This window comes from Emydura macquarii, unplaced genomic scaffold (assembly GCF_026122565.2).
Source record: "Emydura macquarii macquarii isolate MOO-44397 ecotype Brisbane River unplaced genomic scaffold, CSIRO-AGI_Emac_v2 contig_3287, whole genome shotgun sequence".
Taxonomy (NCBI): Eukaryota; Metazoa; Chordata; order Testudines; family Chelidae; genus Emydura; species Emydura macquarii.
In genome coordinates, this window is record NW_027133424.1 from 1,201,579 (window position 1) to 1,221,004 (window position 19,426).

At 43.9% G+C, this 19,426-nt stretch overlaps 1 protein-coding gene across 3 annotated transcripts in view; it reads right to left on the reverse strand.

Annotated features, from left to right (window-relative positions):
- ATF6 (activating transcription factor 6) overlaps positions 1-19,426 on the reverse strand; it is a 233,779-nt gene that overhangs the window by 129,136 nt on the left and 85,217 nt on the right. For all 3 annotated transcript variants that reach the window (XM_067532515.1, XM_067532514.1, XM_067532513.1), the window contains exons 10-12: positions 9,765-9,899; positions 7,630-7,743; positions 3,771-3,873 (exon numbers count right to left, since the gene is read on the reverse strand). In XM_067532515.1, coding sequence (XP_067388616.1) covers positions 3,771-3,873; positions 7,630-7,743; positions 9,765-9,899 — 352 coding nt within the window. The remainder of the gene's footprint in view (positions 1-3,770; positions 3,874-7,629; positions 7,744-9,764; positions 9,900-19,426) is intronic.

Here is a 19,426-nt window from a genome sequence, read left to right on the forward strand (position 1 = left end):
CTGGAAATAAGGCATAGATTTTTAACAGTGAGAGAGAGTAATTAACCATGGGAATAACTTACTAAGGGTTGTGATTAATGATTCTTCGTTGATAATTTTAAAATCAAGATTGGATGTTTTTCTGAAAGATTTATTCTAGGAATTATTTTGGGGCAGTTATCTGGTCTGTGTTATACAGGAGGTCAGACTACATGATCACAATGGTCCCTTCTGGCCTTGGAACCTATAAATAGTAACTGAATTTAAGCTATGCTGCTTTAGTTACAACCAGGGGTCCAGAATTAAACTAAACAGACTCTAAAAAAGAGTGATGTTTCTGAGATACCCAAGATGGAAATCAACCCCGCTTCAGTTCATATGCTTTCCCCAAGGCCTTCTGCCTCTTGGAAGGTCTTCACACCCTCAGAATCGCTACAGACGTTCTGCACAACATCACAAGTGATGGGCACAGCAAGGCAAGGGTATCTTGGAATCACAGAAGTCAGTGACAGAAAAATCGTATTAGGTCACATCCACCCCATCTCCGTTCCAGTATCAAATTGTTCCCCTCACCACATTTCTAGTGCTTGCCAAATGTTCTTAGCCATGGAGTTGTAAGATTTCCCAGAGGAGACCAACAAGAGGAAACTGAGGTTTAATATTTAATAAATATTTCCCAAAGTATGCCATTGCCCAGGATGCTTCAGTTCAATCCCTTTAAATGCTGCATTAAGATCTCTTTATTAAACAAGATGTGTGGTGAGTTCACAGATACTCTTAGCATACTGAATCTAAAAATCTGAACCACAAACACAGATCTCATTAATTCTGAGCCTGCACTATTGCCACCAACTTACCATTTGGCAATGTTTTAAAGCATGAAATAGCAATCCCTGAATTCATTAAATTAAATCTAAAAGGCTTGCTGCAGTATGTCTAGTTGCACAAACCAATTATATACATTTGCATAGTCTACAGAGCTGGCTAGCCATAGAGTTTATAAAAAGGGAACTTTAAATTTCTCTTGGACTTTCATAAGTACAAGGGGAGGAAATGCCAATCAGTAGATTTAAACTGATTCTAGTCAACTGAAACCAGTTATCTGTACATGCACCTTTTGCCCATTCAAACTATTTTGTTATGTAAATGAAACCACTCCTATTCCTATGCAGTTCTACAGTAGCACCTCAGTCTCACCAATTCCCTTCAATGAAGGTTTACCCAAACACTTTCATAGTATGCACCTTATTTGAACATAAAAGTGTCTTGTGAGCTACCACCCTCCCATTCACGATCCCATAACATCCCTTTGGCAATTGCATGCATATAAAAATGAAACCATTTACTGTGTTTTAACGTATTGAAATTTAGCAGCTGGAAATTCTTATTGAACAAGGACAACATTTTTAGAAATATTGTATTTAATTATATAAGATTTGCAATTTGCTAACCTCAGTATTTGTAGTATTCAAAATAGTTCCTACTGCATATAAAACCTACAAAAAAGCTATTCAGGTTGCAAAGTCAAACGCCGAAGAAATGCCCGAATTGAGGTTGCCCATGCAGCTATGATTTGGCCCCCTCGTGCATCCTCAATGTCCATTTCACTGTTTTCAACCCTCTGCCTCATTCTCTGTCCAATTTATGCACCAAATGAGTCAGAATATCACAGCACAAAAAGAGTAAATGATCATATAATCAGGCTGTATGTATATGCATATGTATAAGTGGGGTGAATTAAGCTTTCACAGGCTACATTATTTATGAGTATTTGGCTTTGCAACCAAAACATTATTTTAACATCATTTTTAAATATAATTTTCTGTCTTTTTAAAAAAAACAAACTGAAAAGACAGAAATTCTATCAAATGGAAACATACTGACCCTTCCTGGATCATCATCAGGATTTGAACCTAGAAGCTTTAGAGCACAGCACATGCCTCTACTGCTTAAGCTAAAAAAGCAACTAGTTGCAGTAATAGGCTGTTATCCTCTGTATGGACAAGCCACTAGAGAGAGAGACAATACAGTGACTTGCACAATACGTTACTCAACAGCAGACTGTTGGGATTCAGTCAGAATTCCTAGCTTCTATTTCAGACTAGAAATAAGGCCCTTTTTTTTTTTTTTTAAACAGTGAAGGTAATTAACCGTTGGAACAATTTACCAAGGATTTACCATCAGTGGCAATTTTTAAATTAAGATTGGATATTTTTCTAAGAGATCTGCTCTTGTTCAAACACACATTATTTCAGGGAAGGTCTATGGCCTGTGTTATACACGAGATTAGACTAGATGATCACAGTGGTCTCTTCTAGCATTAGAATCCATGAATCTATGAAATTTTGGGCTCTGAAGAGGAGTGTAGTCTAGGGTTACAGACAGCACAGCCAAGCGTATAGGTTTGGTACAGTCAGCCTTTGGATGAGACTTGGATATGCTGTATTGGAGACAAGAGTCCATTCCCAGTTCTCCCAGAAGTGACTTGGTGCTACTTCTGGGCAAAATCTGTAAATTAGTGAAAATGATACTCACCCTACCACCTAAAGTGGAGTAGCTGATAATGAGAGCTGTGACGTGCACAGAATTAACACTACCCATTAGTGGAAGGTTCCCCCCTGGCTCCTACACCAAGGTTAAGGAGGGGCACATTGATGCCGCTGCATCTGCATCCGAGCTGTAGCTCTACTTCTGGGCCTACTATGTAGGAGGCTCAGTGGGCCCTGGAAGCATCCTTGTGGCAGATCAAGGTTAGCAGAGCTGGGAAAAGTTCAATGCAGATGGAATCTTCAGAGATTTTTGCAGCGAGCCTCTAACACGCTTTATTAGGCCTATGCACATGGCAATTTTCAGAAGCCCATAACTGCCAATTATGGATGGATTTTCATGAAGTCAGCCAAACTCATGTCTCTGACCCTAGGACGGTCTCCTCCCCAAATTTCAAATTCCTGCTCCAAAGTACACAGATGCTAGATCTTTACAATTAAATGGCTGGAAATATTTTCTTAACACAGGGGAGAAAGGTGTTTTGTGTAACTCTGTTCTTTCAAATGGCTGAACCAATTTTGATTTTTCTTTTTTAACTCAGCCTGAAGCAGAGTGCAAGCATGGAAAAATTCAGCTTGAACACTTAAAGTCTGGCAAAGCAAAAAGCAACTGGAAACAGTGATGTATGCTAGAAAGTGTTGGTCAACTTTAACTATAGATGTTTCTGCCAGCTCAGCTTATAACCTCAAGCACAGAGAAATAAAAGGAATCATTGCAGAGATAGAGGTAACCACATGTACTACGTTAAGTAAAAAGAGATTTACAGTCTCAACATTCTACTTGGGTCTCTTTCTCGAAAGTTTATTTATACTGATTTTACTATTCACAAAAGACAAGACTCAAGCAAGGCACAGAATGTAGGAGATATCCCCAGTTTTCCTTCACAGCTCTTGTAACACCGCTAAATCCTTATCTGCCAAACCCACTGCTATGCCAGGTCTGGCTTCCCTTGAACGGAGGCTTACAACCATGCCAAACTGTGTGGTAGTTCTGTGATGGGGACGAACATCTGCTAAGAACTTAAGCTGAGACCATTTTTGGATGTGAACTGCAACAAGCTGAGATTTGAACCAAGGACTCCATAAATAACTAGTGTTAAATGATTTGCATTACCAATCTGGATCTGTCTTTCACGTTTAATCTTCAATCTTTAATCTTGTGGAATGATCAGTGTATCTCAGGAAACCTGGTCACACTGCTAGCAGTTAATTTGTGGTGCTATTGATTCAACAGTACAAACCTACCTGGACAACCCGTGTTTTCTGCGGCTGGTTATTTGACATCCTTCTAGACTTTGTCCTTTCCACTTCATACCGATGAACCCACCCTCGAAGTTCATGATTTAACCTGTAAAATGCAACATTAAATTAGGTGTTTCTTTTAAAAAAGGAGACAAAATGTCTTAGGCTTTGAGCAGCATTTTAACAATCCACATGAAAATTCTTGTGATTTAATGATTTTTTTTTTATCTTAACAGTTTATATTATGTTCCTTTTAACACTGGGTTATGAGCGTTAGTCACAAGTTCAAAGACAATTCATAGCTAAAATCTGGCAAGTATTAATATTGGACTGGATTTTTCCACCTACAGTGGTTCCTATATATAACTAAACAGACAAGAATCCTGAAAGCAATGGGAGAATATAAGTCACAAAGCTACAAACTCAAGAATAAACTTAGGTGAAATACTAAAAAATTAAATTTAACAGTAAAGAAAAAAAAAAAAAAGACACAGCGATGCATTCATGCCTTTGGAAACCACACAGTTCCAGTTTTTCCATCAAGACAAAGAAAGTATTAGCTACTTCAAATATAGCTTTGTTTATAATGCTTCTTTATATTGCTATCTTTATGATGCTGAAGGGAAAAAGTCATGACCTGTGTATCTCTGTCTTTAATTGGCCTTTAAACCCATTTTATAAGCACTTCTCCAAGTGGATAATTTCTATTTTGATTAATGAAAAAGCTTTGGACACTTCCACACACGCAGATCTGTGGTGGACTGGATGGCTCAGAGAATTGTTATGGGGCTTCATGATTGTTACTAGCCTCTAACAGTGAGCAGGCTAGGCTGCTGTTCCAACTGAGCAAAGGCTGAGTCCTTAACTAGAATCCTGCAAATTTGCAGAGATCTGCTTTATATCCAAGACCATTTTTTGCAGATGATGGATCAGCTGCAGATCTCAAAGGTGGGGAAGCAGCTGCCTGCAGCTCATAGTCTTTGATGCTGCTTTCCCACCTTTGAGATCTGGGGATAGAGCCCCCCTGCCAGCTGCCATTCAGTTGTTTGGGCAGGGCTCCCCCTTCAGGTTGCTTATCAGCTGTTCAGCAGTTGCCTGGAGGGGCTAGCCCCCAAACAGCTGATCAGAGGCAGAGGCTGCAGTCAGACTGGCCTCCAAACAGCTGATTGGAGGGCCCAGAGCTGTGGGTGCATGTGGGTACAGATGACTTAGAAGACAGACCCTGCGGATGGTAGCTCGGATGTCAATTGATTCTGGTGGCTGCGGATCCACATTTTTGTATCCGCGCAGGGCTCTCGTCATTACCCCACCTGACAGCATCAAAATGGAGAGGCCAGTGCCTCACGGGGAATTTGGACAGGGGGCAGAGGAGACAGGAAGCTGCTTTTCTTATATGACAGAGAAAAAAGTAAAACCAAGTTACCTAGAATTCCCCTCCTGCAAAGAAATAGGCTGGACTTTCTGGGCAGTTAGAAAAATTCATGCCACTGCTCCCTTTTCTCTCTGCCACCCCCCCCCCCCCCTCTCTCCGTACTCCCTATGGCTTTTCCTGCTCCCCATGAATGCTTTTCCCACATTTCCTACTTTATACTCCACAGATAATCCCCTCTCCCTCCCACACCAGGAACTGATCTTTTACTATGTGTGAAGGCCAAGCTGCTCCGTAGCTCTAGCTAACCCAGCTCCCTGATGGCTGCTCCACTTTCCAAGCAGCCAAAAATGATGGCTCCACATACTCTCCCTGCAGCTACTTCAGGGCTGTTCTCAGTTCAACAGAGGGTGAAAGCTCGAGCCCCCTGCTGCTGCTGAGAGTAGGGTCTGCTGTACAGCTGGGAAGGAGAAGTAGCTGCTTTCTGCTGGATACAGTCCCAGGATTCTAGTTCCCTAGATGTCTGTCTAAAACCTGGGCGGCCTTTACCCAAACCAGGCTGTTGGCAGGCACCCCCAAGGAAGGTGTGTCTATGTAGCACACTGGGATCTCTTGGGCAGTGTAGTGACGTGGGGTGGCAGTCACCTGAATGCTGCTTCTAGTGCTGGCTGGGGTACTTGAGTATTCTGTTGAGTCCTATTGTTGCTGAGGCCCTGCCCTGTGCTCAGCTGGAGAACACACCCCACGTGTTTCCTTTCTCCAGGAGGCAGGTAGAATAGGTGCCCATGAGGTCCCACTTGATGTGGGGAGAGGGAAGATGCTTGACAAATGGGAGCTTTCTGCTGCTACTGCAGCACTGGGCCAGCATCCTAGGGAAACCCTCTGATCCCATTTGAAATGGTATCTGCCCTCAAGTGCCGCCACCCGCCAGAAAATCCAGCATATACAGTAGGTTAAGGCAAGTCAGCTGAGCGAGTGGGAGCTAAGGCCTGGTCCATACACAGAAGATGTATGTGACATCCCGGGTCTTGAACCCAGGCCTGGGAGTACCCAGACAGCCCACCGTATCCTAGGTTCCACCTAATGTCTGATGAAACCTGGTAGGCTGAGAAGCTAGTAGGACTATAGCTTCAGCCAAGGGCCCACCCAGAGGAATTCTGACTGGAAAGATTGCACAGCTCCACCGATTGGGCCAACTTTGCTATTTAAGCCAGAAAGCGGCACGGGAAGTTTGTCCGAGCAATAAGGTGATTTCCTGTTGTGTCTCCACTGGGCCCTATTTGTGCCTGCCTTCTGCACCCAACGTTGCTCCTGCTTCGCTCCTGACTCACCCGTGCCTTGGCTCTTGTTCCCACCATGCTCCTGCCCCTTGCCTCTCCTCCAGTTCTGCCTCAGTGACCAGTCTTGGCTCCGACCCCGGCCTTCAATTTCTGACCGACTCTGGCTTGACTCTGGGCTCTGGCATCTGGTGTCTGACCTTGGGTCTGACGTTCAGCTTCATCTCCTGGTTCTCCCCTGCCTCGGGTAACTGGCACTTGACTCTGGTGCTAATCCTTGACTTCATTCCCCAATCTGGATGCCAGCTCCACCCACTAGACCTGGCTCCTGCTCCAACTACTAGGTCAGGTCACCTACATCCCAGTCCATAGCAGCACACTGGTTTAACTAAAGGTGCAAGGTTAAATCAAGTTAATTAATCCAGGGCAACATTGCGTGTGGCCACTCTAGCACTGGTTTAAACATGGCTTCTATTGGTTTAGCTTGCATTTACAAGTTACAGGTGTGGGTAACCTGATATAAACCAGGTTGGTTTAAATGGATGTTAAGAGTGTCCACATACAAAGCCGCATCAATTTAACATGCTAAGATCCATTTCAAGTAATCTGGTTTATACTGGGTTTCCCACATCTGTAATTTACCAGTGGTAGCCATGTTTAAACTGATGTTAGATAGCCACACGCAAAGTTTAATTAACTTGGTTTAACACTGCACCTTTGGTTAACCTCGGCAATGTGGGTGCATAGGCCAGGCCTACCTCTTTGCCATACTTACACCCTGATATCTTTGGCAGCTCTATTTTGAGCTCAGTCAATGTAGCTGGCTGGGGGCCTCAATTTGCTGTCTAGCGGCTGCCTTGTGCCCTAGATGAAATCAGCCTGGTGGTCTCAATCCAGTTTCCACAAAGCAGAGTCCATCTCACTGGACTCACCTGCACAGGTAGCACTAGCTGGCCCCCATGCTGGCAGTCTCAGCAGAGAGGCCCCTGATTAAATGGATTCTGAAGGCTGAACTCCTTTACCCCAGGGATCAAACACACGAGCTGGGCAGTGGGGAAACTTGTGGTGCCACTGACCACAATGTATCTATTATGGATATAAAGAAAGGAATGTCAGTCACTTCAGCAGCCGGTCTGGCACCCTTCATCTGCATAGAATTCACACCACAGTTATAAACAGATTAAACACATGCACTCAGAAATCAGTACTTGCTAACCTGAGAGACTCAGTCCGGTTGATCAATGGCTGACAGGGTGATGGAGAAATATACAATAGTGATTCCTCCGTTACTACCATTAGCGCTTTGTTATCAGAAACAGAACGTTCAAGCCTGGAAATAAAGACACCAAGAAATCGCTTCAAATTTCTGTTAAAGTTCCTTCAGCCTCCCCTAGAGGCCAATGAAAGACCCAGTGAACAGATTACTGTTGCTCCAGCAGCTTCTTCTAGCAGAGGATAACTATTTGTGCCCAGTCACCCAGTATTTTGCTCTCTCTTCCCTTAGGATTTTTATAGTCCTCAGTGCAGGGAGTACATCAGCACCTGATCTTTCTGGATCACCGGCACCTCCTAAAACAGGCTGTGAGTTTTAAAAAAAATTATATTCAGATTGTACATTGTACATGTTCTCATTTTAAGGAATAAAGTGTGATCTTTGCAACCACAAGTTTTGCTCTTTCCTCCAGGGGTATGGAGGATCTGTCTGTAGGACCAGAAGATTCATTGACCACTGACCCCCATGTAGATACAAAGGTCACGAAAGCTACTTCAGCCATGAGAAAGGAATAGCAGCCACTGAGCAGCTGGTGAAGGGGGAGGATCCTCTCCAAGTGCCCCCAGCGTGATCTGCAAACCCAGCCCAGTATCTTGGATTGGGAGCCAGAAACAAAATTTGCCCCTTGAGTCTAAAATCTGTGCTGCTCTCACTAACAAGCCAAAGAACTTGGCAGTCCAATTGTAAATCTTATTTAGATTGTAAGTTCCTTGGGGCAAGGACTGTCATTTTTGTTCTGTGCCTAGCACAATGGGGTCCTGGTCCATGACTAGGGTTCCTAAGTGTTATGGCAATACAATTAAAATGATAAATAATAATTCAGATTAGATTTGCAGATGTCACTAATCACTTGCAATGAGTTCATCTCTAGATCAGCTGTTCAAAATGAGCCTTCTGCCCGCAGCAATTGCTGTGCTCCTCTAGCACCGGGCTTGTATGTGGACTAGCAAAGCTGGGTGAACCTTGTGTCCAGTGTACAGGCTCCGAGAGGTGACGCTGTACATGGCTGGGGGAGAAAGAGCCCTAGCCATGAAGAAGTGGAAAATATTGGAGCAGAGATTACTTAAATCTGCACCACAGACCTTTCTGGCCGATTGGCAGGAGCCCAAAGATGTTTGCATGCATATTGTAACCATACTTTTAATTGATTTCAAGTTTTAGAACGTGACTCAAATGTAGGAGGCATTGACCAAACAGCAGCTCTACAGATTCCTACCCAAAGACGCAGACTTCTCTGATTAATGTGCACAGAAGCCTCTGGTCAAGTGGCGTGCTCTTTGCTGTGGTGAGATAGGAGCCGCAAACTCATGCTCTAGGCAGATACAGACTAGAAGCCACCTACACACCGCGGTCTTGGAAGCCTCTTTCCTTTTTAGAGCCCTTGGAACACATCAACAGCTATTTGTCAGCTCTGAAACTTTTAGTGAGATCCAAATTCACAACCCAATAATTCTACAATATCCAAAGTATGAATCTCTTGCCTCTCTGAAAAGTGCAGGAAAAAAAAAAGCAATATGATTGGTTAATATGAAACCTCGAGTTAACCTCAAGAATACAAGAATGGGGTGAGTGGAAAGCTACGAGAAACTATCCCTGAGAAGAGCATCAATAATCAAAGCTATGCCTTCCTGCAGAAGTGATGTGAACCAAAATAGTTGCTTTCATCCAAAATGGGGCTGGGCATGTCCTGATGGAACTGCACATCAAAACCATGACACCACACAGGCTTGCTCCGCCTTTGCTGAGGCCAGAGTGCTCACACAGCTTTCTCTCTCACCATGGAATGTGTGCAATCATTTGTCCTAGCATGGTACATCCACTGAGCTGGGGGTTGAATAGTTTTATATATCAGTGCATCAAGGTTGGGCCTTAAAGAGGAATCTTGCCAGGAAGATCCTGTAACTAAAGTACAAGAGGAATCAGCTTTCAGGGCACTCCGGTTTTAGGTTTTGCTGTCCTAACAATGCTTCTTTAATAATTCTGCCTCATAATGTACAGGGATTTGGAAGGCAAGAGAGCAAAGCACGACAGCTCCATGAACAGCTAGCACTTTTAAACTTCACATATGTTCATCTCACCTCTCCTTATTTTGTGGGATGATGTCAGGCATTTGCTGAGCTGTGCTGAGCTTCTGGCGGGCTGAGAACTCCAGCAGATTTCTGCTGCGGTGGGCAAGGGTCGGTTCAACTCCATTGGGATCCCTTTCAAATACACTGAAATTCAAAACCACAAACCCATAAATACAACAAGAAGGATACGACAGATATATATGATGTGGAACTCGCGGTCATAGGGTATTAAATGCCCTGACTGGATAACCTAGGGCTACTCATCTTTGTTGTTCCACATGGTAAGAAATGTATCACCAAATCCCATGCCCATGGGTAAAAATTGTTCACTCATACCTTTAATTGCAATCACTTCACAATAGCACTAAAGGAATAACAATTCCGCTCACTCTCAACTGTGTGACTACAGCTGGGCAGGAATTCTCCCATCCCATGAAAAATTTCAAGATTTCAAAACCCTTCCTCTTCTAATTGTGACCCCTCCCTCCCTCCCCCCCAAAAAAAAAAGCGTCCAAAGGTATGTTCCAAAAAATCCAGGAGATTGACCCCTGCATGCACCCTAGAACAGCCAAACCCAGTGGTTAGGGCACTCACCTGGGATGTGGGAGACCCAGGGTCTAGATTCTAATTCAGAATCAGAGAGACAAGAGAGATGAGGCATATCTTTTACTGGTGAAAGAGACAAGCCTTCAAGCTCAACAGAGCTCTTCTTCAGCTCACCTTGTCCTCTCACCAACAGAAGATGGTACAATAAAAGATATTACCTCGCCCACCTGGTTTCTTTCACATCTTAGGCCCAATGTGACTACAATAACACTGCAAATAATTCAGAATCAAAGAGCAGGAACTTGAATGCTGGGTCGCCTCCCCAGCCCAGGTGAGTGCTCTCACCAATGGGCTACACTGAGGTCTCCCCCTTTTTGACCAGAAATTCCATCCTGGACCCGAGACATCTTCCTAACAAAGTTGTGTAAAAACTGATAAGTTTCCTAGAAAAGTTTTGGTTTCAGTTAATCAACATTTTCCAATGAAAAAATGTTTCCTTAAAAAATGTCTAACCAGCTCTGTTAACTTGTTTTAAGGTTTGTGGTGGTTTGGTTTCTTGGTTCCCCTCAAAGAATAGTTTTGCCTCATAAAATTGAATTCAATTTGTACGTGGTATAATTGCTTATGACACTGCAAAATTAATTCTCTTCATGTTAATGACCCCTTAATGTGTACTTTCATCACCCAGGTAAAACAACTGACCAAGCATACATGTCTACAGACATGGTTCATCAATATGTACGAGTCGTGATGGGGAAGCAGGAACCAGTTCTCTCTCCATTTTATAGTCCATTCATCCAACCCATACTTTTTTAACTCGCTGATAAGAATACTGTGAGAGACCATATCAAAAGCTTTGCTAACGTCAAGTTATATCATGTCCAGCGCTTTCCCCACATCCACAGAGCCAGTCACCTCTTCATAGAAAGCAATTAGGTTGGTCAGGCATGACTTTCCCTTGGTGAATCCGTGTTGACTGTTCCTGATCACCTTCCTTTCTTCCAAGTGCCTTAAAATGGATTTATTGAGGACCTGCTCCATGATTTTTCCAGGGATTGAGGTAAGGCTGACTGGTCTGTAGTTCCCCGGCTCCTCTTTCCTCCCTTTCTTAAAGATGGGCACTATATTTGCTTTTTCCAGTCCTCAGGGACCTCCCCCTGTTGCCACGAGCTTTCAAAGATAATAGCCAATGGTTATGAAATCACATCAGCCAACTCCCTCAGCACCCTCGGGTGCATTGCATCTGGCCCCATGGACTTGTGTATGTCCAATCTTTCTAAATAGTCTTGGACCTGTTCCTTCAGCACTGTGGGATGTTCACCTCCTTCCCATACTGTTGTGAAATATAAAATAGTTTCAACAATAACTATTATTCCAGGGCCCTCACACTAGTTTGTATATTTCTACCCACCCCCTGAGTTTTCAGAAGTGTTTCAATCCACAATCTTCAGGTCTGTAGTACAGCAAATGGTCATTTCAGCTAGCAGGGAAAAACTTGCTGTTAAACTTTATGACAATGAGCCCATAGAGAGAACTACAGCACACATACACACTTCACCTGCAGGTGACACAATTATTTGTGAAATAGCACTGGATTCCTGACTGGGGGATCAGATGGTCTAATGGTTACAGACAACACAGCCAAGTGAAATGACACCCTGGTTGTGTCATCTACAGAAACTAAACAAAGCATGATTCTCTGTCACTTATGCTAAAGGAGCAGCTCCGCTAGTGTGGAGGCAGTAACAGACTCAGACCTGTATATGTGGTTGACCCACACTGTTAGCATGGATTAACATCAGCACATAATTTGGCCAATTTATTCTAAAAGGCAGCATGACACAAAAAGTAAGATTTGGGTCTATGATGTTAAAGGGTTCTAGTTCCAGTTCCGCTTACAGCGATCTTGTGCACCCTCTCAGCTCTCTTATCTGAGAAATGAAGGTTACTTACCTGTAACCCAGGTTCTTCGAGATGGACTCTGCATATTTATGCTTATGGGATTCTCTAACCTGTGCAGCCTGAATAGTAAAATACCACTACCTGTAGCCATTGGAGCATCCACGTGCCTCCCTTGCCCCCAGCTGAACTCCATATGTTTTAGGGTAAGGGTTTAAAAGGAGCGTAGCACTTCACTGCCTCAATTCTTCCCCTGCAGCCCCAAGCCTTTTGGTAAGTAGGACTCGGAGGTAGTGGGGAAAGGTGGGAGGGAATGTGAATATGTGACAGATATATCAGATCCAAATACCAATGCTGCCTGAGCCATGCTGGCGTTATCAAAATCACCCTGGCTTTGTCCTGTCTTACCTTGTGTCTCACTCTCTGAATGAGAGGAAATGGGGAAAAGCATACATTAGACCCAGATCCCAGCATGTTAGAAATGGATTCCTTGTCTCTGCCTGCCCCGGAACAATATCTCTGCCATTTCCTGTTGTCGCTGTATGCAAACAGGTCTATTATTGGGTTTCCCTGTAAACTGAAGAGATGATTCATTACTTTGTGCTTCAAGGACCATTTGTGCATTAAACTGTTGATCTGCTCAAATGATCTGCAAGGCTGTTCTGTTCCCCTGCTAAGTGAATTGCTGCTGGATTAATATCATGTTCTATACAGTAGTTCCAAAGACTTTTGGCCTCCCTGCATAATTTTGCACAGTGAGTTCCCCCTGCTTGTTTATATAATATAAGGGTGTCACATTGTCTCTTACTACCTGGGCTGCTTTGTTTTTGAGTTGAGTTAGATAAGACCTTAGAGCTAGCCTGATTGCTCTCAGTTCTAAAATACTTGATCTTTGACCTACACTTCATTTTTCAGATGGGCTCCCTGTCCAAAGGTGGATGGTCAGTATTATTGATGTATTTTTTATTGCATTTTCTTGTTTATCAACTACATTAATGATGTTAATGCCTGTTGTGGAATTAATATTTTTGATGCATGCCGTCTATATCTGGTTTGTAATTCTTTGCTAACCTCTGCTGAAGGTCTCTCACCTGAAAATGAGTTTAAGGAGTCACTGCTGTGGTTGATGCCAGCAAACCTAGCAACCAAAGGAAGCAAAGAATTGATTGTTTTGGTAATTGGTGGAGGAGATATACACATGTGTTTATTTTGATCTCTGTCTCCTCTGGGAGTAAAGCTCTCTCCACAGTTGAATACCATATGGCTCTTATAAAAAGAATCCTTTGAGTAGGGTTTAGACATACAAATAAATTAGAAAAAGTTAATCCCAGACTAACAAATGTGAATATATTTGACGTACACATAGTAAGATCCCTCCCTTGGACAACACTTTTATTAACTAGCCATCAAGGTATGAGTATACATACATCCCCTGCCTTCTTAGGTATGTTGCCATAACAGACAGGCATTTTGTAAACAACCTGGGTGCTATGAACAACGCAAAAGGGAGGCCCTTGTATTAAAAATGGCCCTCTCCCACAACACAATGCAGGTACTATCAATTACATGGTCTTATAGAAATGCGGAAGTATACCTCTAGTCCACAGCTGCAAACCAATCCTGGAGGAAAAAAAGGTATTACAGAAGTTAGAGTCAACATGTGGAAGCAAAATTTCTTTATAGTTGTGTAAATCTCCATAAATCCAAAATAGGGCCAAGTCCCCCGATATGTTTTGGGATTAGAAAATAACGTGAGCAAAAGCCCTTCCTTCTGTGATCTCATGGAATGACCTCTATTGCATCCAACTGTAGTAGAGACTGAATCTCCTTTTTCAACCGATCAAGATGATTTTCATTTCTGCCCAGATATGAAGCAGGTGGGTTGTCGGGGGGAAAGGTTTTAGACTGAATTACATCATGAAATAACTTCTAAAATCCATTTGTCCGATGTTATTAACTCCCATCCGTAATGAAAATAGGACAACTGGTCCACAAAGTGCGAATGAACAGTGCCCAAGTGGTCTGGCTTGAAGTTCTGTGTCATCATGTCAAATCTGATGTCTCAGAGGAACCGTAGAGGACAAAGTAGACAAAACTTTGACTTTATTATTGTGAATGTTGCATTTCTTCCACTGTTGTACCTGGTGTTGTGGCTATAACTGAGGCTGGAAATGATATGTCTACCTCGATAACTGTAATGAAGTGAAAGAGGAGGGTATAGCCTTTGATCCTTGTTTAATGGAGTTAAATATGGCCTCGTCCCTGTATTAAAGAAACCTTAAGATCTATCAGCAGATCTTCATCTTCTCTAGTACCTCATCAGTCTGAATACTAAATAGACCTTCTTCCAATGGAAGGTCATGTCTCATGAGGGAGTCCCACTGATCTTAACCATGCATGTCCTTAGTGAGACAGCTGAAGCTATATCTGAAGAGTCAAAAGCTGCTCTCAATTGTTACTTAGCAACATTCAGTAATTCAGTCAAAACTGCACTGGTAACTGTTTGTGTTCCTCTGGAAGTGCATTGAGAAGAGAGAGCAATTGCTCCAGAGATAAATCTGGTACCCAGTTATGACAGCTTCATAGCTGAGTATGTGTATGTTTAATGCAGCTGAAGAAAATATTTTAGTTCCTAATGCATCCAGTCACTTCCCTTCTTTATCTGATGGAGTAGAGTGAGCCTGGACACCTTTTGATCGACGAGGTGCTGCTTTGACCATCAACAAGTTTAGAGGTGGATGACTATGAAACATAGCAAGTCCTTCTTGAGAGAAGTTATATAATCTGTTGCCTTCTTACATAGAGACTGAATGGTAAAGGGAATTTTCCAAGCTGCCTTTGCTGGCTGAAGCAATCCCTCTAACAAGAGAAGTTGACTTATTGACTAGCTGCTGCCCCCAAAATATCAAAGGTAAGATGGGATGATTCCTTCACAAAAACAGAAGGAATATCTAATGTCTTCAACATTTAGGGTACTAACTCATGAAAGGCTACAGCACCTTCCGATGGTGATGATACTGAGATGTCTCCACATCTATATCTGGAGAAGTCACATGCCTTAATTCTGAATCAGACTCTGCCAGCTCCAGTTCCTCCTCATTGGGTAATATTTCACCTACTTCCACAGGTAACTTGGTCTGAGTAAACTGCATTGACTGGTCCTTATCCGTTGGATCTGACAATTGACTGTCCCCTGCCCCCTGCTGATACTATTTTGTTAAAGGTCTGTCCCCATATGTTGGTCCTTCCTCCTAAGGTGTCAGAAATGGCCAGTGAGACCTCCTTTCCAAAGGAGATACATGCCACTCAGACCAAAAACCCCCTGACAGAGCTGGCTAGAAATATCTCTGTGCCTGCAGATCCAGCTGGGCTGCATTGAATTATAATTATAATTATTTTTTCCTGGTTCTAATCTGTGATCCACATCTGTCTTCTGGCCCCAATCCATTCAAGACTCAGATGGAGACAACAACATCCTTGAAAAGGAGAGTGGTGAGAAGTTCTTCTTTGGGGGTCCCAAAGGGGTCTTTGGAGGAGGCAGCAGCAGAGAACACCTGGCCCTTTCTTTGCTGACTCTTGGAGAAGCAGACAGCTTGCAGTGGTAACAAACCTAACATGGCCTGAGATGCAGTGCCTGGCTCAACTGTCAGAGTCACAGATGGATCTGCCTGATGAACTGCTGCTTTAACAGTAATATGGTGTGAAGATGAACTAGATAATGAGCCCTCAACAGTTATCTCACTTGGATCCTTAGACCTCACCATCAGGACAGGCTCCTCTGTATCCAATACTGTTGGATCTGTAGAGGGAGGGTTACTAACTCTGCACTGAGAGCTTGAATTAGAGCCTGGCTCCATAATGAGATTCTGTCCCTGTAAGTCCTTCTCTCTAAGATTGTGTCTTTGTAGTGAGGCTGAAAACGAGGAGAGCTGCAATTTTTCCTCGGTACCACAACCAAGTCTCTCTGTAACAGGACAGCTCTGGAAACAGAGTCTGCGACTGATCCAGAACTTTTCTTCTTTCGCTTTCTCAGATCCTGTGCCTGACATAAAAGATGAATCTCACTACTTCCTGGTGAATTGGCTGGAGGCGGAGCCAAAGCCAGTCTCTGAGAACTGTCATGACAGTGCTTCCAGCAATAAAATTGCTTGGAGCCCATTTTGTGTGTCTGCCCTTCTGGCAAATGTTGAGCAGATTGAACATTTAGAGGGAGAATACCCTTACCTTAATGTATCTGATGCTCAGAATTCTGCTGGGCATGAGACATCTTTTGAATCCAGGCTTCTTAGCCTTTGGATCCAGCATGTTATCAGTTAGCTATCTACCTCTAAATAAAAACATATAACCCTTAACAACTAACCTATATAAACTACCCACCTACAGCAACAATGTAACCCACCAGCTGTTCTTGGCTGAAAGAACTGAGGCAGTGAAGTGCCACAGTCTTTTTAAATCCTTGCCATAGAATGTCCGAAGGGGGGAAAGGGGCTGCATGGATGCTCCAATGACTATTGCTAGTAGAATTTTATCATTTAGGCTGCACCAGTCAGAGCATCCCATGAGAGGGAAAATGCAGAGGACACCTGAAGGAAACCATGGGTGACTGACAATTGCTTCCCCCTAAGGCAGGAGCATGAGGCATTGGTTAATGATAAGGAGAACAAAGGAGTGCTAACAGCAGTAAGCAGAAGAGAGGGGTCTAAAACTTATGATCTCTGGGATGCCTTCCTTTATGCTAGAAACTGATCCGTCTTCCTCCCCCTCCTCCAAAGGGAAAAAAAAAGTGTGACACCTTACCAGAGTTGTGGGAATGAGTGACAGACCTAACAACTGTATGATGTACAAAATGCATAACATGTGGCAGTCCTAACAAGAGCAGCTATACAGAAAATAAAACCTTTTTCCTCCCAGCTGTTTGGGCTGGAAGACACAGAAACTCTGAGTGAAGTCACTCCCCGGGAGCCAGGAGGCTCCCTACCCGCAAAGGAGCTGGCAGCAGCAGTGGTTCCACTGGCACTTTGGGAACTCTCTGACACTCTTATGTTTATCTTCTGAGAACTTTTTCCTCCTCACTGACTGGCGATTGTTCTCTCCAACTCCCTCCATCCCTCACCATCTATGCTGCAACTTCACTTTCTGTCCTTCATCGTCCCCTTTACCTCCCTTCCCCTCCCCTGCCTTTAGTGCCCTTCCTTCTCCCAGGCCCATGCTCCTATTAACTCACCTCCTGCTCCACTGGACAGAGTTTAAAAGAACACACAAAGCAAATTTTAAAAACCAAAAGGCAAAGCGTTACCATATTGTTTGCTACCCATCTTGTTGATCACTTGGCTTACATGTTCCTTGCACTTCATATGTCTTATCTATTCAGAATGTAAATTCTGGAGCTGTCTTTTGTTATTAGTGTATACAGTGCCCAATACAATGGGCCATTAGCTGGGTGTTGTGTCATCTTCCTCTTAACCTTTAGTCACTGGCAGAGTCAGGCTGATAATGGACAAAAGGTCTGACCCAGTATGGAAAATCTTATTTTCCTAGACCTCATGCAACTCCAATCTTTCTTCATATACATGTATACATGTAGCACCCAGAATAAGGGAAGCACTAATAACAGGTATCTGCAAAGGATCTGCACTGGGATCAGCGCCATTCAACATATTTATAAATGATCTGGAAAAAGGGGTGAACAGTGATGTGGCAAAGTTTACTGATGATGCAAAGTTACTCAAAATAGTGAAGCCCAAAGGGATCTCACAAAACTGGGTGACCGGGCAACAAAATGGCAGATGAAATTCAGTGCTGTTAAATGCAAATTCATGCACATTGGAAAACATAATCCCAACAATACATACAAAATGGTAGGTTGTAAACTAGTTGTTACCACTCAAGAAAGATCTTGGTGTCAGCGTGGACAGTTCTCTGAAAACGTTTGTTCAATGTGCACCAGCTAAGAGAATATCAGTAACCCTGGGACCTAATGGTAAGCCCAAGGTGTCCAGAAGAGCCACTGTGGTGGTAGCTGCCATTAAGCTTACCAGGGCCCCATGAGAGAAACTCGTCCAGGATCCTGACCGTGTCAGCTTCTCCTGGAGTGGGGCCTGCTGCAGTGGGATATATATGACTCAGCTTCTGAATTGGAGGACCTCAAGTTGGATTGCGGGGATAAAGTGGTGCCCACCTGGACGGTGCTGGGGAGTGGCTCCTTGATGATCGGGAGCGGTGCCGCATCATGGCTGGTTTCCCTCTAGATGGCACCATGTTCCTTTGTGGTGCCGGAGGCCTTACTAACTGGTAATCGGTTCTCTAGCCGCCTCAAAGGTATCCACTGTGGATGGGAGATCCAGGTCCCGCACGTGGCTCTCTCTTGTCGGGGAGTCCGCAGGCACCGGACTCAACGTGCCCCTCATAGGGCCTGGAGAAAACAGTGCCACCTCCGATGGAATCGGGTCCTGAGTCCCTGTCCAGTGCGTGCTCCGTTGGTATTCTCTGATCTCACAGTGGGGGGAGCGCCCTCTATCAGGAACTAGTGAGTGGGAGTGGTGCCAGGACAACTTCGGTGCCTGAAGGGAGCAGTGCCTGGAGACCTTGGGTGCCGTGTATTTCCTCGGTACCATTGGCTCCCTTACTTAGCGTGGTGCTCTCCACACCGAGGAGCTGGGATCCAGCTGGCCTGCTGGCTGGGGAAGTAGGGCTGCCTCTCCTTCTTTGTGCTTGGTTTAAAGTCCCTGCAGATTTTGCACCTGTCAGTCTGGTGTGACGCTCCGAGGCACTTTAGACAGGAGTCGTGTGGGTCACTCTTGGACGTAGATTTATAGCAGGACCCACACGGTTTAAATCCCTGGGACCGGGGCAAGCCCCCTAAAAGAAACTTAGCTATTAACTAATCTAACTATTTCAACTAATCTAACTGTTTGAACTATTTACAGATGACTGATAAAGAAACACTAGAGGATTGCTTGCCGAAGAGAGAGAGAGAAGATCCAACAACCATAATGGGCAGTAAGAAGGAACTGAAGAAGTGGTGGGTCAGCAGGGCCCTATATATGGCGCCAAGGCAGTGTGACTTCAGGGGACATCTGGCTCGACCTAATGGGTATGCTAGGGGAAAAACTCTCCTATGCCTACGCACGCAGCACACACACACCTACTTGAAATGGACATGAGCAAGCACTCGAAGAACATCCTTTACAGATGTTTGTCTAACCTGTTCTTAAAAACCTCCAATG